We start from the raw sequence: 26,190 nt of genomic DNA, 5'->3' as shown, positions 1-26,190 counted from the left end.
TTTAAAAAAGGAGACAAATCGGACCCAGAAAATTACAGGGGAATTAATTTATTAAACACAACACTAAAATTAACAACCAAAGTGATAACAAATAAATTGAATGAAATTAAAACACTAGCAGAGGATCAACCAGGTTTTACGTCGGAAAGATCATGCATTGACGCTATATTTATAATGAGGCATGTGCAAGAGAAATCATTAGAATACAACAAACTCGCATATCTATGTTTCGAGGACCTTACAAATACAAAGACATTTGACCGAGTCAAATTAAAAGACGTTATTCATTTACTGTATGCAAGAGATATACCTATAGAAATAATCAAAACTATCGAAAATATCTACCAAAACCCCACAATAAAAGTAAAAGTAGAAGAAAAACTAACCGACCCTATTGAAGCTGGCAATGGGGTAAGACAGGGAGATTCCCTGAGTCCTCTATTGTTCAACCTGATCATGGACGAAAAAATAAAAAAGTAAGAACTAAAAAAGGTTAACAAATGGAAGAAAAACAACTTAAAATAATCTGCTATGCAGAAGACGCCATACTACTATCTCAAAGTCAAGTTGATTTACAACGTATGCTGCACCAATTTAATATAACCGCCAGAAAGTTTAACATGTTCATTTCCCCAAAAAAAGACAAAATGCATGGTTACAACAGCAAAGTTACTAAGATGTAAATTGGAGCGGGAAGGTCAAATAATAGAACAAGTGATGGTGTATAAATATCTAGGCATTACATTATCTAGCTACGGAAGGCTCAAAACCGAAGTGGAAGATCAAGTAAATAGAGCAAACAGTGCTGCAGGCTGCCTAAAAGAAACAATATGGATAAATAAAAATATCGGGAAAGAAACGAAAGGCAGAATTTACAAAACAGTCATCAGACCAATAATGACCTACGCGGCATAAAAAAGACGTGACACAAAGAGGACAAAAAGGATGTTATAAACAGCAGAGGTGAAAACACTTAGAAAAATTGATGGTAAAATGCTATGGGACAGAGCTAGAAGTACAGATATACGACGTAGATGCAAGGTGGAGAACATCACAACTTTGGTACGAAATAGAAGAGTAGAATGTAACAATCATATAAGCCGAAGGACAACGTATATAGTAGTAAAGACGGCAAAAGACGGTTTCCCAATAGGAAGACGATCAGTAGAAAGACCACAGAAACGATGGAATGACAACTTACTGGAAGCACATTGAACAGAGTTATGTGTATGTAAAAAGAAGAAGGAGAAGAGAAGCAAAACAAAACAAAAAACCTTTTAATTTCCATGTATTATTTTCAACTTTACCTTGAGATAGAAGATTTTATTTTTCTCGAAAATGAAAAAGACAGGACACAAAGAGCCGAGATAACTAATATTCTAAAAGAAAGATTCAACGTTTTCACCAGTCTTAGGTTTCTTCTGAAACATTTAGGCGTCGAATGTCGCTGTGGACCGAGCGCCGGCGACAGGCTTATTACTAGAATACCATTTTTCTAGAATACCATTTACCAGCTGTCTGTGAGCATCTATATGGTCAGATTATTAATTTAGGAAGAAGGACAAATTGAAACTTGTTTTATTTAATATTATTATTGACGAAATAATATCTAAATGCCTAAAAAAGTTTATGCAAGGTTATGCAAGGTTAACAAATGGAAGAAAAACAACGTAAAATAATCTGCTATGCAGAAGACGCCATACTACTCTCTCAAAGTCAAGTTGATTTACAACGTATGCTGCACCAATTTAGACGGCAAAAGACCTACGCGGCATAAACAAGACGTGACACAAAGAGGACAAAAAGGATGTTATAAACAGCAGAGGTGAAAACACTTAGGAAAATTGATAGTAAGATGCTATGGGACAGAGCTAGAAGTACAGATATACGACGTAGATGCAAGGTGGAGAACATCACAAACTGGGTACGAAATAGAAGAGTAGAATGTAACGATCATATAAGCCGAAGGACAACAAATAGAGTAGTAAAGACGGCAAAAGACGGTTTCCCAATAGGAAGACGATCAGTAGAAAGACCACAAAAACGATGGAATGACAACTTACTGGAGGCACATTAAACAGAATTATGTGTATTTAAAAAGAAGAAGAAGAAGAGAAGCAAAACAAAACAAAAAACCTTTTAATTTCCATGTATTATTTTCAACTTTACCTTGAGATAGAAGATTTTATTTTTCTCGAAAATGAAAAATACAGAACACAAAGAGCCGGGATAACTAATATTCTAAAAGAAAGATTCAACGTTTTCACCAGTCTTAGGTTTCTTCTGAAACATTTAGGCGTCGAATGTCGCTGTGGACCGAGCGCCGGCGACCGGCTTATTACTAGAATACCATTTTTCTAGAATACCATTTACCAGCTGTCTGTGAGCATCATATGGTCAGATTATTAATCTAGGAAAAAGGACAAATTGAAACTTGTTTTATTTAATATTATTATTGACGAAATAATATCTAAATGCCTAAAAAAGTTTATGCAAGGTTATGCAAGGTTAACAAATGGAAGAAAAACAACTTAAAATAATCTGCTATGCAGAAGACGCCATACTACTCTCTCAAAGTCAAGTTGATTTACAACGTATGCTGCACCAATTTAATATAACCGCCAGAAAGTTTAACATGTTCATTTCCCCAAAAAAAGACAAAATGCATGGTTACAACAGCAAAATTACTAAGATGTAAATTGGAGCGGGAAGGTCAAATAATAGAACAAGTGATGGAGTTTAAATATCTAGGCATTACATTATCTAGCTACGGAAGGCTCAAAACCGAAGTGGAAGATCAAGTAAATAGAGCAAACAGTGCTGCAGGCTGCCAAAAAGAAACAATATGGAAAAATAAAAATATCGGGAGAGAAACGAAAGGCAGAATTTACAAAACAGTCATCAGACCAATAATGACCTACGCGGCATAAACAAGACGTGACACAAAGAGGACAAAAAGGATGTTATAAACAGCAGAGGTGAAAACACTTAGGAAAATTGATGGTAAGATGCTATGGGACAGAGCTAGAAGTACAGATATACGACGTAGATGCAAGGTGGAGAACATCACAAACTGGGTACGAAATAGAAGAGTAGAATGTAACGATCATATAAGCCGAAGGACAACAAATAGAGTAGTAAAGACGGCAAAAGACGGTTTCCCAATGGGAAGACGATCAGTAGAAAGACCACAAAAACGATGGAATGACAACTTACTGGAGGCACATTAAACAGAGTTATGTGTATGTATAAAGAAGAAGGAGAAGAGAAGCAGAACAAAACAAAAAACCTTTTAATTTCCATGTATTATTTTCAACTTTACCTTGAGATAGGAGATTTTATTTTTCTCGAAAATGAAAAAGACAGGACACAAAGAGCCGGGATAACTAATATTCTAAAAGAAAGATTCAGCGTTTTCACCAGTCTTAGGTTTCTTCTGAAACATTTAGGCGTCGAATGTCGCTGTGGACCGAGCGCCGGCGACAGGCTTATTACTAGAATACCATTTTTCTAGAATACCATTTACCAGCTGTCTGTGAGCATCTATATGGTCAGATTATTAATGTAGGAAGAAGGACAAATTGAAACTTGTTTTATTTAATATTATTATTGACGAAATAATATCTAAATGCCTAAAAAAGTTTATGCAAGGTTATGCAAGGTTAACAAATGGAAGAAAAACAACTTAAAATAATCTGCTATGCAGAAGACGCCATACTACTCTCCCAAAGTCAAGTTGATTTACAACGTATGCTGCACCAATTTAATATAACCGCCAGAAAGTTTAACATGTTCATTTCCCCAAAAAAAGACAAAATGCATGGTTACAACAGCAAAATTACTAAGATGTAAATTGGAGCGGGAAGGTCAAATAATAGAACAAGTGATGGAGTTTGATCTAGGCATTACATTATCTAGCTACGGAAGGCTCAAAACCGAAGTGGAAGATCAAGTAAATAGAGCAAACAGTGCTGCAGGCTGCCTAAAAGAAACAATATGGAAAAATAAAAATATCGGGAAAGAAACGAAAGGCAGAATTTACAAAACAGTCATCAGACCAATAATGACCTACGCGGCATAAACAAGACGTGACACAAAGAGGACAAAAAGGATGTTATAAACAGCAGAGGTGAAAACACTTAGAAAAATTGATGGTAAGATGCTATGGGACAGAGCTAGACGTACAGATATACGACGTAGATTCAAGGTGGAGAACATCACAAACTGGGTACGAAATAGAAGAGTAGAATGTAACGATCATATAAGTCGAAGGACAACAAATAGAATAGTAAAGACGGCAAAAGACGGTTTCCCAATAGGAAGACGATCAGTAGAAAGACCTCAAAAACGATGGAATGACAACTTACTGGAGGCATATTGAACAGAGTTATGTGTATGTAATAAGAAGAAGGAGAAGAGAGGCAGAACAAAACAAAAAACCTTTTAATTTCCATGTATTATTTTCAACTTTACCTTGAGATAGAAGATTTTATTTTTCTCGAAAATGAAAATAACAGGACACAAAGAGCCGGGATAACTAATATTATAAAAGAAAGATTCAGCGTTTTCACCAGTCTTAGGTTTCTTCTGAAACATTTAGGCGTCGAATGTCGCTGTGGACCGAACGCTGGCGACAGGCTTATTACTAGAATACCATTTTTGTAGAATACCATTTACCAGCTGTCTGTGAGCATCTATATGGTCAGATTATTAATCTAGAAAGAAGGACAAATTGAAACTTGTTTTATTTAATATTAATATTGACGAAATAATATCTAAATACCTAAAAAAAGGTTATGCAAAATCAGAGAAGTATGTTTTAGAAACAAGCAGCAATATTGTTATGCACTAGTTCTAACACCACTTCAATTAAACCATCAAATATTTCATCATAATAATTTCTAATATTCAAACATAACAAAACACAAAAATAAAAAATCACCAGAGAGGACAGAATACCGAACGAACTCCTAAAGTACGGAAGACCAAATCTGACCAAACATCTATTAAAACTAATCCAAAAAATAATAGAACAAAATAGAATTCCTCAAGAATGGAGATCAAGCATCCTAATACACTTTAAAAAAGGAGACAAATCGGACCCAGAATATTACAGGGGAATTAATTTATTAAACACAACACTAAAATTAACAACCAAAGTGATAACAAATAAATTGAATGAAATTAAAACACTAGCAGAGGATCAACCAGGTTTTACGTCGGAAAGATCATGCATTGACGCTATATTTATAATGAGGCATGTGCAAGAGAAATCATTAGAATACAACAAACTCGCATATCTATGTTTCGAGGACCTTACAAATACAAAGACATTTGACCGAGTTAAATTAAAAGACGTTATTCATTTACTGTATGCAAGAGATATACCTATAGAAATAATCAAAACTATCGAAAATATCTACCAAAACCCCACAATAAAAGTAAAAGTAGAAGAAAAACTAACCGACCCTATTGAAGCTGGCAATGGGGTAAGACAGGGAGATTCCCTGAGTCCTCTATTGTTCAACCTGATCGTGGACGAAAAAATAAAAAAGTAAGAACTAAAAAAGGTTAACAAATGGGAGAAAAACAACTTAAAATAATCTGCTATGCAGAAGACGCCATACTACTCTCTCAAAGTGAAGTTGATTTACAACGTATGCTGCACCAATTTAATATAACCGCCAGAAAGTTTAACATGTTCATTTCCCCAAAAAAAGACAAAATGCATGGTTATAGCAGCAAAATTACTAAGACGTAAATTGGAGCGGGAAGGTCAAATAATATAACAAGTGATGGAGTTTAAATATCTAGGCATTACATTATCTAGCTACAGAAGGCTCAAAACCGAAGTGGAAGATCAAGTAAATAGAGCAAACAGTGCTGCAGGCTGCCTAAAAGAAACAATATGGAAAAATAAAAATATCGGGAAAGAAACGAAAGGCAGAATTTACAAAACAATCATCAGACCAATAATGACCTACGCGACATAAACAAGACGTGACACAAAGAGGACAAAAAGGATGTTATAAACAGCAGTGGTGAAAATACTTAGAAAAATTGATGGTAAGATGCTATGGGACAGAGCTAGAAGTACAGATATACGACGTAGATGCAAGGTGGAGAACATCACAACTTGGGTACGAAATAGAAGAGTAGAATGTAACGATCATATAAGCCGAAGGACAACATATAGAGTAGTAAAGACGGCAAAAGACGGTTTCCCAATAGGAAGACGATCAGTAGAAAGACCACAGAAACGATGGAATGACAACTTACTGGAGGCACATTGAACAGAGTTATGTGTATGTAAAAAGAAGGAGGAGAAGAGAAGCAGAACAAAACAAAAAACCTTTTAATTTCCATGTATTATTTTCAACTTTATCTTGAGATAAAAGATTTTATTTTTCTAGAAAATGAAAAAGACAGTACACAAAGGACCGAGATAACTAATATTCCAAAAGAAAGATTCAGAGTTTTCACCAGTCTTAGGTTTCTTATGAAACATTTAGGCGTCGAATGTCGCTGTGGACCGAGCACCGGCGATCGGCTTATTACTAGAATACCATTTTTCTAGAATACCATTTACCAGCTGTCTGTGAGCATCTATATGGTCAGATTATTAATCTAGGAAGAAGGACAAATTAAAACTAGTTTTATTTAATATTATTATTGACGAAATAATATCTAAATGCCTGAAAAAAGGTTATGCAAAGTTATGCAAGGTTAACAAATGGGAGAAAAACAACTTCAAATAATCTGCTATGCAGAAGACGCCATACTACTCTCTCAAAGTGAAGTTGATTTACAACGTATGCTGCACCAATTTAATATAACCGCCAGAAAATTTAACATATTCATTTCCCCAAAAAAAAGTCAAAATGCATGGTTACAACAGTAAAATTTACTAAGATGTAAATTGGAGCGGAAAGGTCAAATAATAGAACAAGTGATGGAGTTTAAATATCTAGGCATTACATTATCTAGCTACGGTAGGCTCAAAACCGAAGTGGAAGATCAAGTAAATGGAGCAAACAGTGCTGCAGGCTGCCAAAAAGAAACAATATGGAAAAATAAAAATATCGGGAAAGAAACGAACGGCAGAATTTACAAAACAGTCATCAGACCAATAATGACCTACGCGTCATAAACAAGACGTGACACAAAGAGGACAAAAAGATGTTATAAACAGCAGTGGTGAAAATACTTAGAAAAATTGATGGTAAGATGCTATGGGACAGAGCTAGAAGTACAGATATACGACGTAGATGCAAGGTGGAGAACATCACAACTTGGGTACGAAATAGAAGAGTAGAATGTAACGATCATATAAGCCGAAGGACAACATATAGAGTAGTAAAGACGGCAAAAGACGGTTTCCCAATAGGAAGACGATCAGTAGAAAGACCACAGAAACGATGGAATGACAACTTACTGGAGGCACATTGAACAGAGTTATGTGTATGTAAAAAGAAGGAGGAGAAGAGAAGCAGAACAAAACAAAAAACCTTTTAATTTCCATGTATTATTTTCAACTTTATCTTGAGATAAAAGATTTTATTTTTCTAGAAAATGAAAAAGACAGTACACAAAGGACCGAGATAACTAATATTCCAAAAGAAAGATTCAGAGTTTTCACCAGTCTTAGGTTTCTTATGAAACATTTAGGCGTCGAATGTCGCTGTGGACCGAGCACCGGCGATCGGCTTATTACTAGAATACCATTTTTCTAGAATACCATTTACCAGCTGTCTGTGAGCATCTATATGGTCAGATTATTAATCTAGGAAGAAGGACAAATTAAAACTAGTTTTATTTAATATTATTATTGACGAAATAATATCTAAATGCCTGAAAAAAGGTTATGCAAAGTTATGCAAGGTTAACAAATGGGAGAAAAACAACTTCAAATAATCTGCTATGCAGAAGACGCCATACTACTCTCTCAAAGTGAAGTTGATTTACAACGTATGCTGCACCAATTTAATATAACCGCCAGAAAATTTAACATATTCATTTCCCCAAAAAAAAGTCAAAATGCATGGTTACAACAGTAAAATTTACTAAGATGTAAATTGGAGCGGAAAGGTCAAATAATAGAACAAGTGATGGAGTTTAAATATCTAGGCATTACATTATCTAGCTACGGTAGGCTCAAAACCGAAGTGGAAGATCAAGTAAATGGAGCAAACAGTGCTGCAGGCTGCCAAAAAGAAACAATATGGAAAAATAAAAATATCGGGAAAGAAACGAACGGCAGAATTTACAAAACAGTCATCAGACCAATAATGACCTACGCGTCATAAACAAGACGTGACACAAAGAGGACAAAAAGATGTTATAAACAGCAGAGGTGAAAACACTTAGAAAACTTGATGGTAAGATGCTATGGGACAGAGCTAGAAGTACAGATATACGACGTAGATGCAAGGTGGAGAACATCACAAACTGGGTACGAAATAGAAGAGTATAATGTAACGATCATATAAGCCGAAGGACAACAAATAGAGTAGTAAAGACGGCAAAAGACGGTTTCCCAATAGGAAGACGATCAGTAGGAAGACCAGAAAAACGATGGAATGACAACTTACCGGAGGCACATTGAACAGAGTTATGTGTATTTAAAAAGAAGAAGGAGAAGAGAAGCAGAACAAAACAAAAAACCTTTTAATTTCCATGTATTATTTTCAAATTTAGTTTTTCCCCCATTTTCAGTTTTTAATAATCAAGTTAACAGTCTATTGCATTTACCTTGATAAATACCATGAGGATTTTTTATTACGGATGTCCTTCCAATATTTTTATGTGGCCATACAATGTTTTTAACAACTTTTTATTAAACTGATGATGGAATGATTTAGTTCCGAAAAGATCTTCTTTAAAATAAAAATTTTAAGCTTTTAATAAGCATTTTTTTATACATACCTCAATACACACGAACACCACGTGCTTTGTATTATTTTCAACTTTATCTTGAGATAAAAGATTTTATTTTTCTAGAAAATGAAAAAGACAGTACACAAAGGACCGAGATAACTAATATTCCAAAAGAAAGATTCAGAGTTTTCACCAGTCTAAGGTTTCTTATGAAACATTTAGGCGTCGAATGTCGCTGTGGACCGAGCGCCGGCGACCGGCTTATTACTAGAATACCATTTTTCTAGAATACCATTTATCAGCTGTCTGTGAGCATCTATAGGGTCAGATTAATAAACTAGGAAGAAGGACAAATTGAAACTTGTTTTATTTAATATTATTATTGACGAAATAATATCAAAATTCCTAAAAAAAGGTTAAGCAAAATCAGAGAAGTATGTTTTAGAAACAAGCAGCAATATTGTTACGCACTAGTTCTAACACCACTTCAATTAAACCACCAAATATTTCATCATAATAATTTCTAATATTCAAACATAACAAAACACAAAAATAAAAAATCACCAGAGAGGACAGAATACCGAACGAACTCCTAAAGTACGGAGGATCAGATCTGACCAAACAACTATAAAAACTAATCCAAAAAATAATAGATCAAAATAGAATTCCTCAAAAATGGAGATCAAGCATCCTAATACACTTCAAAAAAGGAGACAAGTCGGACCCAGAAAATTACAGGGGAATTAATTTATTAAACACAACACTAAAATTAACAACCAAAGTAATAACAAATAAATTGAATGAAATTAAAACACTAGCAGAGGATCAACAAGGGTTTAGGTCGGAAAGATTATGCATTGACGCTATATTTATAATGAGGCATGTGCAAGAGAAATTATTAGAATACAACAAACTCGCATATCTATATTTCGAGGACCTTGCAAATACAAAGACATTTGACCAAGTCAAATTAAAAGACGTTATTCATTTACTGTATGCAAGAGATATACCTATAGAAATATTCAAAACTATGGAAAATATCTACCAAAACCCCACAATAAAAGTAAAAGTAGAAGAAAAACTAACCGACCCTATTGAAGCTGGCAATGGGGTAAGACAGGGAGATTCCCTGAGTCCTCTATTGTTCAACCTAATCATGGACGAAATAATAAAAAAAGTAAGAACTAAAAAAGGTTAACAAATGGGAGAAAAACAACTTAAAATAATCTGCTCTGCAGAAGACGCCATACTACTATCTCAAAGTCAAGTTGATTTACAACGTATGCTGCACCAATTTAATATAACCGCCAGAAAGTTTATCATGTTCATTTCCCCAAAAAAAGACAAAATGCATGGTAACAACAGCAAAATTACTAAGATGTAAATTGGAGCGGGAAGGTCAAATAATAGAACAAGTGATGGAGTTTAAATATCTAGGCATTACATTATCTAGCTACGGAAGGCTCGAAACCGAAGTGGAAGATCAAGTAAATAGAGCAAACAGTGCTGCAGGCTGCCTAAAAGAAACAATATGGAAAAATAAAAATATCGGGAAAGAAACGAAAGGCAGAATTTACAAAACAGTCATCAGAGCAATAATGACCTACGCGGCATAAACAAGACGTGACACAAAGAGGACAAAAAGGATGTTATAAACAGCAGAGGTGAAAACGCTTAGAAAAATTGATGGTAAGATGCTATGGGACAGAGCTAGAAGTACAGATATACGACGTAGATGCAAGGTGGAGAACATTACCAGCTGGGTACGAAATAGAAGAGTATAATGTAACGATCATATAAGCCGAAGGACAACAAATAGAGTAGTAAAGACGGCAAAAGACGGTTTCCCAATAGGAAGACGATCAGTAGGAAGACCACAAATACGATGGAATGACAACTTAGTCTTCAAGAACTAAGAGAAGAAATTTTTGAGCGACGAGCGAAATTTAGTTATAAAATTTTAGAGGGAGGTAATGCAGACAGACAAAAAAAACATTTTGTTTAGTGATGAATGTACACTTACATTAAATAATGCCAAATGTTCAAAATTAGAGGATTTGGTTGACAGGAAAGCATGAGGATATTATTGAAAGCCATACCCAATATCGTCAAAAAATAAATATCTGGTTAGGAATATTTGAACACAATATTATTGGACCATTTTTCTATGAGGTATATATAAATTCAAAAAAGTTTTTAGACCTGCTACAAGAAGAGATTTTACTCAGGCTTGCAGAAATAGCTTCAAATAAAGAAGAAATTTGGTTTCAAATGGATGGATGCCTTGTGCACAATAACTGGGTGGTTAAGGAATTCCTTAAAAACAGCTTTAATAATTATTTGATTGGACCTGACTCTAACATTAAGAGGCGCCTGAGATCGGGAGATCTAGCTCCAAACGATTATTTTATCTGGGGGCATCTAAAATCAAAAATTTGTTCTGACCAAAAATTTACAGATATAGAAGCATTAAAATTAAAAATGGGAATTATTGAATAGTGTGCAAAAATAACGCCACGTGTTCTGGCTAATGTTAGACGAGAATTTTACAATCGATTGGGATACTGCTTAGTACAAAATGGCTTATTGTTTGAAAATTTATTATAGTTTTATGTTTGGAAATTATCATAAATTATTTTTAGCAAGGGTCACAGTAAAACTAGGTATATTGAAATTCTTTGAATTGTTGTATAACCTGAAGTTGAATTGGAGTGTATTATAATATCTTACATTAAATAAATATCTGGCAGTGCTCGCACTATTGCCTGAATATAACATTATCGCGATTGTTCGTGAACTGAGTACATTTCATCAACTTTATTGCTTCGTAAACAATATAATTTATTCCTTACAAAATACTATTTATTGTTAACTAATAGTAGTACTATTTGCGAAAATTTGTTGTTTATAATTTTATCATAAAATAAAAATATTGACAATTAAAAATTCAAATATTGTCAAATATCAGAAACAACAATATGATCAAACGCAACATGTCATACACATTCTTGTACCGCCTGTGGCCTGACTTTAAGGGGTGGCCTGAAAAATATTTTATATTTTTGCAAAATTTTGGAGTACGCTTAATTCGTAGAACAATTTTAATACTTGTTTTTAATGCAGATTTCAGTCCTCTATAAAAATTTTCTTCTAACTTTTTATGTAAAATAATTAGGGAAGCAGGAATTCAACAATTTACAATTTCCCATTGAGTTTTCTATGGCCCATTTGGCGATTCACCACCCGGTATAAAAAAATTGCATAAAAAATTCTCGTTCTGTGTAGCCCTTCCTTTTTGATAATGTAATGAGTAATTAAACTTTGCGATGATGATCCTAGTAATTTTTTATGTAGCTCACAATATCCTGACATTTCTGCAGCTCACGTTGTAATTTGAACACTCGTTTAGAATTGGGGTCATTAATAGGAAAATAATTTTCTAATTTACTGCAATGTTGAAGACCTTCTTAAATTAATTTGGCAGTAAGGAGTGTTGGTTTTTCTTCCTCATTATTATCATCATCTAGACTCACGACGCTATCTAAAGTTTGATTAATTATATCATGGTCACTTAATGCATCATCCACAAGCAATTCATCTATATCATCGTGGCTGAAGGTCTTAAAACCATCTCCGCCAATTTCATATACCAAATTAATTATTTTATCTGATAGTGTCAATATTTGCTAGTTGCATTGCTTGGTACTCATGCTAACCAAACCTTTTCCAACAGGCATTTAAAGTCCTTGGTCTTATTTGAGCGGAAGCAGATGCGACATAAATCAAACAATCAAAAATATAAAATTACTTCCACACGTATTTTATTGTTAAGGGCTCATTTTCTGGTTTACTCACGATGGATTTGTAAGTTGCCTTTATGTAATAATTTTTAATCGTTGCAATTAGGCCTTGATCTAATGGCTGAATAAGCTTGTTGTATTGGGTGGAAGAAATACTATTTGAACGTTTGGATGGTCTAAGTGTGGATGACCTGCTGCATTGTCAATAATTAATAAAATTTTAAAATCGAGAAATTTTTCCTTCATATAGGCTTCTTCTTCTTGGCACGAAGTAATTATTGAACCGTTCTGTAAAAATAGCTGTTGTCACCCAGGCTTTCTTGTTAGTCATTCAATGCACTAGCAGTTGTTTTAAGTCTTTGCCTTTCAAAGCACGTGGTCTAAGAGACTTATTTATTAAGAGTGGTTTCAACCTTCGATCTCCTGATGCATTTCTACAAAGTAATAATGTTACTCGATCTTTACTTGCTTTGTGTCCACTTGCAGTTTTTTCGTCATTTACGATGTAAGTACGGTTAGGCATTTTTTTCCAATACAGTCCCATTTCATTAGCGTTAAATACTTTATCGGCACGATAGTCCCCATCTTCAATAATTTTCGTTTCCAACGAAATTGATTGTCTGTTTTTTTTTTCTCGATTGGGACAAATTTAGAAAAAGAAATAAAAACAATTAGACTTACGATATTGAGATTGCAAAAACCTCTTCTAATGAAAAATAAAACTTTCCGACACTCACTTCAAACGTTTTAATCCGAAAACCGTGCTGCTTATTATACTGCAACTTGGAATCAGCTAAATTTTAAACAACTTATTATAAAACAAAGCACCGCTAAAAGAAAAATAATTTTAAAACAAATTACAACAACAGGTTATACCTTTCAATGCGAACCTCGCAATGATGTAATAGGGACATCATGTAACAAGGGAATCCCCGAATTGCAAACGCTCACTTTACTGGCATCTGGATGTGAATAGTTAATATTTAATTACAATAGTTAAAAGTAGAAATTTTTTGATGAAATACAATCCGCACAACTTTAAAATCGCATAAAAATAATCCGCATAAAAAGAGACCTTACTGTATATAGATGCATATAATAAAAATATTAGATGAATACCTTATTAAAAAAAATATTAGGATTTTAATAAAGGGATATTTGTTAAAGGTGCATCTGACATTGGATATCTTAGATACATCTGGAGCTTACGAATTTCCTGCAATGCGAGCCTTATCGATATCATCGGCGGATGCCTTCATTTTAGTGTATGACGTCACGGATTCAGGCACTTTCGAAGAAGCTAGAGCTCTTAGAGATCAAATTCATGAAGCTAAGTGTTCGACAAATGTTCCAATCGTCGTAGTCGGAAATAAAACAGATTTAACTGGAGATCGTGAGGTAAGTTATTCTAATTTTAGTTAAAGTAGTCTTTTAGTTACGTTGTTTATATAAATATTTATGTATTTTATGTATTTATTGTTAAGGATAAAATTTGAATACAAATCTCATTAACGAAACTGACGTCTTTTCGTTAACTTAATAAAAATGTTAAATCGTGGCCGATTTCTCCCTGTTGTAAAAATACCTTTTAAATATCTAATATAATCCCTCTAAATCACTTATTAATAATTATAGATTAAAACTACAATGTCTAAAATGTCTGTTAAAATTTAAAAAAAAATATATATATATATATATTAAATATATATATATATATATATATATATATATATATATATATATATATATATATATATATATATATATTGAAATGATTTCAGTATGTTAAAAAGGATACAACTTAAATGGATTTTTATATGAGTTTGTTGTTCATGAATTTCATGAAGCCATCACAATGTGGGTTCGACTCTGAAATAAAAGAGAGAAAAAGATTAGTAAATTGTTAAATAAATTAATTTTGACTTACCTGGTATAGTGTTAATAATTTCTGAATAGTATAGTTGCCTAGTGTATAGGTGAATCGTCTAAACCTTAAAAAGAACAAAAAAACAAGAATTCTTAAAAAATATTTAAACAGAAATTTAAAAAAAAAACGTCAGAAAATAAACTGTCAACGCAAGTCTGTGGGAGCTAAATTAATAGGGGTTTTGTTAAATAAGAAATTCAATGATGTGGAGATGAAAAGAATAAATTGTATTAGCATTGTAATAGAATAAGTTTTATATCTGAACATTTTTTTTTTATAAATTCCCAAATTAGATGTGATTAAAGTGATTATGAGAAATTAATGTGGATTGACAAATGTGTCAGAAGAGGACAATTTTATGGTTTAAAAAAAATAGAAGACGAAAAGAAAAAAAACGTTGGTTGCTGTTAGCAACGGATAATAGGTTTTTTTGGGGAGGCCGACGAGGATTTTTCGACGAAGGGGAGCCCTGAAACTGTGGAATAGGTCGGGAGTGTTTTTTTTTAACTCGTCTAATTAGAATTTTAGTTTTTCCACAGTTTCCACAGCAGAGATATCCAGAATTTGTTCCAGAGAGTAAGAGAAACAATTTGACTTATAAATTATTATTGGAGTACAGAAATGTCATTTAAATTGAGAAAATTAAAATTCATGAATTAACATAATTGCGATAGGCCTTAAAAAAATTGAAAATATTAATGATCATTAAATTAAAAATAGAATAGTACGTACCTTAACTTCCGAAGAGAGGATTGATATTCCAGTTTTACCGATTATTTTAAGAGTAGTTAGTTTTCTTTAAATAAATCAGAACTGTTTTAAAGTGAGGTTGGATAATAATTTGGGGATCATTTGAAATTTTGATTATATTTGAATGCAAGTTAAAAGTCAGCGGAATAAAGTGTTCATTTTCTTTTTCTTTATAGTTCATTTAAACACTTTATAAAGTTGCAATATTTATTTAGTTTTTAGGTACTTGTAGAGAGTCTCCACATTTTGTAATAAATTTTTATTGTCACGACACTAAACCACATTAAGATTTATACGATTCCTATTTTTGTAAATTTTTAAAGGCAACCCAAGTTGCAGACGAATTTTATTGTTTATATTAAATTTGTTCAATATTAATAAATAACGTGCTTCATTTGGGTTAATTTATCAAAAGTCTAAAGTAAATTTTGGTTTAATTTCTTTTTGAACTCTACCAGGAGACTACAGAGTCGACGTCACACAGTGACAGATTGCTTAGAACACATAATTGAGCTAGCTGAGGTATATATTAAATTAAACAACGAACCACATATTTTAAAAATTACAATATTTATTATAAATAAAAATAAAATTAATAAAATACAACTTTTTCAATATGTTGTTGTTGATATATAAAATATATAATATAATATATAATAAGTATACACACGTTTGTATTTTGAGAACGATTTCGGAAGTAGAAATTGAAACGTCAATAAACGTACTTTAACCTTTAATTGTGGCTTATTCCCATTTAAATAGTTATTACTTTAAAATGCCACAAGAAAATAGCTACAGAACAAAATTATCTTATGTATATGTATATATGTCGGTAATAACCTCAGAAGTTGTAAATTAAATAATTTATTACATACACTTCATATTTTTTATTTGTGTATATATGTATATATTATATTGTATATTGTATAAGTGTTTTAATTTGATCTATTCATAGAGTTAACTGAAACTTGTGATAATAAAATGTTTCTATTCTGTTCGCAAAATCCCAATTAACTTTTTGTGTCAATTCCTTATAGAAGCTTTCTAGAAAAATCATTTCGTTTAAACCGATTGACATTTTTTCTCGGTTTCTTCCACAAGAAAATGGCAGTTAATTAAGATTTGTATACTTGGAAAAAAGGGAAAATGTTTTTACGTCTCGTGCCTTTTAATCCACTAAACAGACAGACAGCGTTTCTGGACGGAAAAATTATTTCAGAAAACAAAAGTTTCTTTTGAAAACTTTTTTTCTACGACATACAAAATCCCCCAACTCTAACAGGATTTTTATTTATTATTATGCCAACGTACAAATTCGACGAGGGTATATAAGTTCGTATCTGCCTTCTGTAAAATGTGTAAGCTTCTTACAAGGTTTATTAAAATGGCTGTTTCCGTAGCACATCCAATGAATTTTATTCTGAATTGCTCTAGAATCTTTAATAGCCCAATACTATGAAAAATAATAAATTTGTGAGTTTGCTGCCACTATATTGCTTAAAATATGTCAGTACAAAGCCAAAATCTACGGAGTGTTTTATTAATATGTATAAATATTTGAAGTTTACAATTTTATATTAAAATATTTTACAGTAGGTTTAGGCGTCTTTGTTTTAGAACATTTTGAAATGGCGACGCCCATTGAAAATCCAGCCAAATGTAAAGTACGCGGTGTAATTCGGTTTTCGAATGCGCAACATGATCTTTCACCACATGTCAAATGCCTCTAATCGTTTTATGGCATCTTCTGTAAGGCTCCAGCGTTCTATTCCATAGAGGATGACACTAAAGACGTAATATCTAAGAATTCTTATGCGTATATTAATACCTAAAGATAAGTTGCAAAGAATCTTCCTAAGTCTGTTGAAAGAGCTTCTCGTTTTTTCAATACGAGTTTTTATTTCGTAGCTGTGATCCCAAGTATCCTTAATATTGCAGCCCAAATAGCATATTTTTTCCACTCTTTCTAACGGTGTTTCGCCTATTGTAATTTGGGCGTTTATGTTGGTGTTCTTACTAATGATCATTATTTTTGTCTTCTTGTAATTTAGTCTTAGGCCGTATTTGTTACATGTTTCTACAACGTTATTCATTATCCTTTGGAGCCCCTACGCACTATCTGCCAGCAACACTGTATCGTCTGCATATCTAATATTATTTATAAGTTGGCCATTTACAGCAATCCCATCTTCTGATTCGTCCAAGGCCTCTCTAAAGATGTTTTCAGAGTATATGTTAAATAATGCCGGTGACAATATGCAACCCTGTCTAACTCCTTTTCGACTGTGAAGATCTCGGACAGTTTATTTTCTAATCGCACTGTTGCTTTTTGTTGGAGATATAAGTTTGAGATCAGTCTTATATCCTTACCATCGAGTCCTGATGTTTTAAGGATATCGATTAGTTTTCCATGTGGGAGTTTATCAAATGCCTTCTTGAAATCAATGAAATATGCATACACATCGCGGATGCCATCCCTGGCTCTCGATATTAGAACTTGCAAACTGAAAAGTGCTTCCCTCGTTTCGAGTCCTGCTCTGAATCCAAATTGAACTTCACTCAGGTGTTCCTCTAATTTGGTGTATATGCGCGAGTGAATGATAGTAAGGAGTACTTTAACTACATGGCTCATCAAACTAATGTCCTTCGCATTTTCTAGCGTTGGCTTAGCGTAAGAAGTGGAATGAATATTGATAGTAGCCAGTCTTTTGGTAAATAACCAGTCTCGTAGATGTTGTTGAATAGCTTCGTAAGAGCTGTGATTTGGTGTGCCCCTAATAGCTTTACAATTTCACCATGCACCTTATCAGGTCCTGGTGATTTCCCATCTTAAATCCACTTAATGGCCATAGTTACTGCTTCTTTTGTTATTTCCGGGCCGAAGGGATTGTTTATTACAGTCGGACTTCGTGATGCATCTTCGAATAATTTTTGCATATGATCTTCGTAATTTATCTTCAATGATAGTCAAAATGTGGGCTTCAATGTCTACAACTATGCCTGTATTGCGTTGTTTTCTGATGTTCTGTACCTCTTTAAAATTTTTATGCATATGGAAATTGTCATGTTTGCGTTCTAGTGTTTCAATTTCCGTACATTTCTCCGTCAGCTATGCTTCTTTTGTTCCTTTTATCTCCTTTAGTATAGTCTTATGCAATTTTTGTATTCGTTGTCATTTCTACCTTTTAATTTTCTTCGCTCTTCCATCATCTGCAATATTTTATCTGTCATCCATTCTGGCTTCTTTTCTCTTTTTGATTTTAGATATTCATGCGAAATTGTGGTAATAGACGTCTTCATTTCGTTCCACTGTTCTTCTATGCCTGTAGTAGTGTCTTCATCTATTTTCGCAAAATTCTTATTAATATCTGTTTTTACTTTTTTTTGGGTGTCATTTTATTTTAGTAGTCTTATATCTATCTTGGGCCTTATTTTCTTATGAATTATTTTGAGTCGTATGTTGATATTTGCAACCAATAGACTATGATCTCATAAAATGACATTCTAGAGACCTTAAGAAACAAAAAGAAGCGTGAGAAGACCCAAAAAGAGATGGATAGACGATATAATAGCTGTAGCTGGAAAGCAGTGGATAAGAACTTCAAAAGATAGAAAAGCGTGGAAGCAAATGGAGGAGGCCTATGTTTAATAATGGATGAATGAAGGCTAAAGAAGAATATGTTTTTGTTGATGTGATAGAATTTTTAAACCTTTTGTTTATGTTGATAAAATCAATTTGGTTTCGTATGATTATCTCTGGGGTATCATTCGGTGTTTTCTATGTATAAAGCCTTCTTGAGTGTAATTTAAAAAGTGTATTCGTACAACCATATTTGTACAACCATATCCGTCTTTTGGCAGAATTGGATCTATCTTTTTCCTATTTCGAAGAGATAAGAATCTATAGGCACCAAAATGCTGTTTATAGTGAGAATAAAATGAACGAATCGTCAGTGAGGAATTGATGCGTTATGTTCAACCAAGGAAAAACTAGAGTGCACCATAAAGAACGGAATGGGAGGTCATCTCTTGTGAGAGAGGAGTTGATGAAAAAATTCAGAAATCGGCAATTTACTATAACTACATTTCATGAGTCTCTTTCACAAATTTCTTGATCCCTATTACCTAAAATAGTGGCTAAGTACCTTGGCTGTAAATAATGTGTGCTCGGTTTGTCAAAGAGAAAACAAATGGGAGCAGGGTTTTCTCAGAAAACTCCTAAAACAAAGCGACAATCCATGAGTTGGCATCATCAACTAATGTGACATGTTATCGACGAGGGTGTTTCTAATTCAAGACAATGCTCGGTAACATGCATCAGCAAGAACTCCAACGTCTGAAATTGGAAATTTTCGAGCACCCTCTTTCAGTTCGACGCTAGTATAAGTGTGTCATCTGCGTATCGCAGGTTACTGATTTTTCTGCCTCTTATAGTGATTCATATATCTTATTCGTCCAGTACTTTTCTCATATCATATTGAGAATATATATATATATATATATATATATATATATATATATATATATATAAAATAAAGTTTTATTTTGAGGTTGCAGTCATTAATAGGGCAGGAAAGTAAAACTCTTTGTTCTTTAATCAAGCTTTCGCAAAATTTATTTGCTTCTTCAGGATATGCTAAAATATGGTAACAGTAAATACAACGAAATTAGAACTAAATAGCATTGTATAATTACATAACTGTATAATTTTTAAAATAAGTTAAGTTTTAATGTTTTGCAAATTTGAAAATTTAATGGATTAACCTCATGTTGTAAGTTTTTTTTTACTAGTTTTATACAATGCTATTTAGTTCTAATTTCGTTGTATTTACTGTTACCATATTTTAGCATATCCTGAAGAAGCAAATAAATTTTGCGAAAGCTTGATTAAAGAACAAAGAGTTTTACTTTCCTGCCCTATTAATGACTGCAACCTCAAAATAAAACTTTATTTTACATAACGTGTCAGTCAATAATACCTAACTACTTTATATATATATATATATATATATATATATATATATATATATATATATGTATATACATCGGTTTAGAACGTCTTTCGACGTTGTCCGATACCTAAACACCATCTCTTCCTATCTTCGCAGTCGTTTGTTGTTAAATTTCTTTCGCTCATGGACTTGTTTACGCCGTGTTGCCATTCTAATCTGGGTCTTCCTCTTTTCCGTCGACCTATCGGTTGCCATTCTATTACTTTTTTGGGGAGTCTTGATGCTGGCATCCGTTGAACATGCTCATACCACCTTAATTGTGTCTTCTCTATATCTTGAGTTATATTTCCTTCTATTCCCATACGTTGTTTTATTACATCATTTCTGATTCGGTCTCGTCTGGAAATACCTAAAGATCTTCTCATTGCATCCATCTCTACTGCTTCTATTCGCTTTTTGTTCTTTTCACTAATTCTCCATGTTTCAGCACCATAAAGAAGAGTAGTTTTAATCATGGTCTCATATATATTAAATTTCCTTCCTTTCGTTATCTCTTTACTCCACAGTATACCATTGAGACATCCTAAGACTTTCTTTGCTTGAGTGATTTGTTTTTCTATTTCCCGTGTATCAGTTCCTGTATTGTCAAAGGGAACACCCAAGTAGTCATAGCTCTGACAGCAGGAAATATGTTGTCCGTTTTCGAGGTCTATGTTATCTGACTCGTTTCCAATACAAAGATATTTGGTTTTTGTTGTATTGACATTCATTCCCCAGTCGTTATACTATCAGTTTCCTTAGCATGTACTGCATGTCTCCCCTGTCGGTCGCTAGCACTACCTGGTCATCAGCAAACTGGAGTGTATATATACATTCATTGCTAAGCTCTATACCCATCCTATGTACCTTTCTTTTCCATCTTTCCAATGCCGCTGCAACATATATCTTGAATAAGGTTGGTGAGATACAGCATCCCTGTCGCAAGCCTTTTGTAACCAGGAATTCTTCCGTTAGATATTTTTCCTGTTTTTTTCTGTGCCTTTGAGTCTCTATATAGTTCTTGTACAGCATTTATCAATGTGTGGTTGATCTTTTTAACGTTGTCCACAGTTTTGTTAAGAGGATGTTGTCATATGCTTTTTGCAGGTCTACAAAAGTAATATGAGTTTCTAGATTCTTAGCCAATCTTTTTTCTATTATTTGTTTAAGACAAAATACGTTATCGGTGCACGATTTTCCTGCACGGAACCCGCTTTGTTCTTCCTCTTCATTGTGCTTATATTATTCTTCCTCGATCATATTTCTCAAAATTCGTCGATACAGTCTGCTCAGGGTGCTGGTTACCGATATGCCTCTATAATTATTACAATTTCTTTTGTCCCTCTTTTTGTGTATTGAGGACATGTATGCCGTTCTCTATTGTTCTGGTACTGGGTGTCCATTTAGACACTGATTGATCACATAAGTTAATATTTCAAATAGTTTATGAGTTCCATTCTTAAGCATTTCAGCATAGATTCCCTCAGGTCCAGCGGATTTACCATTCTTTAGGGTCATTACAGCCTTCTTTACTGTTTCGATGTCTACCCTCGCTTCCTCTCCTTGTATATGTACTGACTGTGTTAAGGAGTTCGATAGGTATTCTTGTCTTGTCGCTGTCAGCAAGCTTTCATATCTGATCTTTCCGTTGTCTTGGTTTTATGGTGTGTATGTGTGCTTTGTCTTTTCCTGTATTTTTTACTGATTTTATAAAATTCCATACCTCTGTACATTGCTTCCCTCCGATGTATGTATTGATTTCTTGACATTTCTGTTCCCATGTTTTATTCTTTTCTTGTTTTATCATTTTTCGTATTTGTCTATCGGCTTCTTTGTAAGCTTGATGGTCTTCAGTATTTTTTGTATTTAGCCATTTTAGATGCTGTTCTTTTTTCTGTTTTACCATATATTCGATTTCTTCGTTCCATCATATTTTGTTACTAATTTTGTTTTGCTGTGTCCCGAGTGTCTCCTTAGAGGCCTGGTGTAAACTAGCAATAATATTCTCGTAAATATCTGAAAATGTTTGTCTCCCTATTTCTCGTAGTTTTTCATTCAGTCGTCGTTGGTATAGCTGTTTAGTACTATCATTTATAAAACTATTAAAGTTGTACTTCGGAGTATCTACCGTCTGCAAGTCTTGCTTGTCTTCTAGGTTTTGGTCTCCGTGTATTATCTTAAGTGGGAACAAAATTTTCGCTCTTACTAAGTAGTGATAGGATCCACATGTTATTCCTCGGAGAACTCTTACATCATTCCACTGCAATACAGATTTTTGTTTACTAATAATATAATCGATGACTGATTTTAGATTGCGTGTTTGTTGAATCCAGGTATATCTATGTATGTCCTTATGTTTGTAGAATCCATTGCTAATTTTTAACTCATAGCTCTCACATAAGTGTATAAGTCTACCGCCATTATCATTAGTTGCCATTTCTCCAAAAGGTCCTACTACTCTACTGTTTTTCTGATATCTGTTTTTTCCTATGTTGTTAAGTATATCCTCGATTTTTTTAAAGAAATCTTCTTTCACGTTGATTGTTGCATCATCAGAGGGGGCATAAGCGGCTATCATGGTAATCTTGTGCCCATATATGTCTATATTTACTCTTAGGATATTCTCATCAATTGTTTCCCAGTCTGTGATATTATTCTTAAGTTTTTTCTTTATTAGTATTGATACTCCCCTAGCGGCTCTTTTATCTTTCGGGACTCCAGTGAATATATGTATATAATTTCCTATCATATCAGTGCCAGTTCCTTTTTTTTGTTTCAGTTAGTGCTATAATATCCATTTTCATTTGTTCTAGATCAGGCACAATGATATCAATCTTTTGTTTTATCCCCTGTATATTCCATGTACCAATATTCATAATCCGTTTTCTTAGCTTTGGTCGTTTCCTTGAAAACCCATCTAAAGTTCCAAGGCTTTGTTTAGGCTTTTTGGTATGTTAAAATTTTGACGAGTATTGGAGAACCAGTCCAATGCCACAAACCCCAACCTGGAGGACCGGGTAATTTGTGATCAAGGTTTTCTCCCTCTAGCCTTTGACGATCCAACGACTATAACTACAAGGCAGCAGCTTGATTCTATACAAACCCTAAAATCAAAGGTTGCCACTTCCGCCCTCCATGCCGTAGTGAAGATATTCTTCCCCGCCACGAATGCCGTTGTGGACTTCATCCGTAACCCTGGACAAGGGACCCTAAACAGGTACTAGTTCCCGGGCCAGGAAACACCTGGAATCTGCGGAAGGCAGGGATTGATTCATTTTCCCTGATAGGACTATCCAATGGACTATCCAATGGAGTTCCTACCCGTTACCTATCATATTGAGAATATATGTTGTATAATACTGATGATAGCATGCAGCTCTGTCTAGCTCATTTCTTTGTTTTGAACGCAACTGAATATATTTCGTGTATTTTAACTTTGGCTGAGGTTTTATCATAGATATTTATAATTAGGTTAACTAGGTGATAAGGTACTTCCATTTTCGATTATACTAAAGAGGGAATCCGATTTCACTGACTTAAAAGCCTTTGTGTAATCTACGAAACAGAGCAACATTGGTATATTGTATTCCGTCAGATTTTCTATTATTTGTATGATGTTTATTACCTGCTCCCGCATGTTTTTTCCTGGTAAGAATCCGCATTGTTCTTCGGCTATCTTGGAAAGTAGAAAGTTCTTTAGCCGTTTAGATATCCAGTATTGCATCTACGCCAATCTTGTCTATTGCTTTTGGAGTCTCCGCTGACATACCATCAATCCTGGGGAATTTTTGTTTTTTAGTTGGTTGCGAGCCTTCTCTACTTCTGCTCGTAAGATTATCGGTTCTACTTTGATTAGTCCGTTGTCTTTGAGACAGTTAATAAATAAATACGGCGAGAAGAAAAGAGAGCTACTTTTAGTATTTATAAATCTTGAGAAAGCGTACGACGAAGTTTCTAGACAAGCGCTATGGAGATGTTAGAGAAATGGGTTCCTGAAAAGTACATAAGGCTCGCGAAAGATATGTATGGGGGAGCGTATACCAAAGTAAGGACTTGTGTCTTTAAAGTTTTCTAATGACGGTTGTTTTGCATCAAGGCTCTTCACTGATTCCCTTTCTATTTAATCTTGTTATAGATGTACTAACAGAGAAAGTAAGGGATAATTTGGTCTTTGTTGATGATATCGTGTTAGTAGAGGAGAAAAAAAAATTGGAAGGTTGAGAAGGGCTACTGATGAATGAGGATTTAAGGTTACCAGGTCGAAAATGGAGTATGTGTGGTTGTGAGTAACACGAATGGTTGAAGAGATTGAATTGTTTGAAGAAAACCTAAGATGAGTAGGAGAATTTAAATATATTGTCTCCTACATAATAATACATGGAACACTAATCGAGAAATTATCCACTAGAAGCAAATGAGTGGAGTATTCTGTAATTGACAAATCGGAAAAGGGCTGCAGGAAAAGGTATACAAGAGTGTGGTAAAGCCTGCGCTGTTGTATGGCGGTGAAGTGCGGCATGGAAAGAAGATTTAGTAAAAAAAGATGAAGGTAGCTAAAATGAAAATGTTACGGTGGATGTTGGGCAAGACTAGAAGAAACAAGGTCAGACAAGGTCAGAATGACTTGATTAGGGAAAGATCCGGGGTAACTACAGTCTCAAACAAGATTCAAAAACAAAGAGTGCAATGGTTTGGCCACATCAAACGTAGAAATAAAAACTGTATCTGATAAAGTATATAGCTGTTAAAAGGTAATGGAAAGAGAGGTAGAGGAAATCCAAGGAGAAGATGAAATGACTGTGTGGCAGAGGACTTGAGAGGGAAAGATTTAGGTGAAGAACACAGGGTCGACAGAAATGAGTACCAAAGAAGAGTAAGAAAGAGCGACCCCTGAAAAGAAAAAATTTAAGAAAGAAAAAGAAATATATATTACGATGGGCAACTTGGAACGTCGTGTAAATATTTCATTACGTTACTTTTTTCTATTTTCTTTCATGCGTTATAGATTTTTCAGTTCATAAAATTTCACAGATACTTACCCTTTATTCTGCAAATTAGCAAATTTGCGCTGTTCTTGGAAATTAAAACGTAATATTACTTTTTATTGTCAACTATCATCGCCGCGAATGATAGTAAGAAGCACAAAGACAACTTATTTCATATTATGGTTGGAATTTCCCGTCTAATTTAATGAAAGAAACAATTTTCAGTAAAGCTGAATATTTTGTGGATTTCGCTGAATAACTATAAAACAAAAGTCGGATTATTTTTTGAGAGGTTAATTACATCAAAAGTGTAGGTTTACAAAAGCTTTTGAGATTCTTAAATGCGTTGAGCTAGATATATATTTACACAATGAAATTTAAAGCAGTTAAGCTACATTGTAGTTGATTAAATCTAGTTGCGTATTACTTACTTCTTTAAATAAAACTTTCATATTATTCACACAAGTAATTTTTTGCCGTTTTACTAGTAATTATTAACTAGCGATTCTCGTGAAAATGTTTTTACAATGGAAACAAAAATAACATAAATCAAAGAAATTAAATAAAATAATGAACAGATTATTGGATTATCTGGACTGATTTTTTTTTTGGTGTTTCCTTCGTTTCCTTTTCGAACACACACCCCCTCTGGCGTCAGGGGAGGCTTTCTTGTACATCTACACAGGCCCCAACGCCACCTAACCAATTCTGGCAGCAAATTATTCATTACAATAATTATTACATTACATTCATTTTCAACCCTATGACGACAGGGTGTACTTCTTGTATACTCATACTTCTTGTACATCACCCCTACATCCCCGGCTACTTCTACGGCGTCAACGCCACATACCTAGCCA

The 26,190-nt window shown here is 33.8% G+C and overlaps 1 protein-coding gene across 5 annotated transcripts in view; it reads left to right on the top strand.

The window, feature by feature from the left end:
* LOC140448063 (ras-related protein Rap-2b) overlaps positions 1-26,190 on the top strand; it is a 431,656-nt gene that overhangs the window by 353,530 nt on the left and 51,936 nt on the right. For all 5 annotated transcript variants that reach the window (XM_072541113.1, XM_072541116.1, XM_072541115.1 and 2 more), the window contains exon 4: positions 13,845-14,075. In XM_072541113.1, coding sequence (XP_072397214.1) covers positions 13,845-14,075 — 231 coding nt within the window. The remainder of the gene's footprint in view (positions 1-13,844; positions 14,076-26,190) is intronic.

The sequence above is a fragment of the Diabrotica undecimpunctata genome, chromosome 8 (assembly GCF_040954645.1).
Source record: "Diabrotica undecimpunctata isolate CICGRU chromosome 8, icDiaUnde3, whole genome shotgun sequence".
Lineage (NCBI taxonomy): Eukaryota > Metazoa > Arthropoda > Insecta > Coleoptera > Chrysomelidae > Diabrotica > Diabrotica undecimpunctata.
Note: the sequence above shows the minus strand (reverse complement) of the source record. Positions and strands in the feature narration are given on the sequence as shown.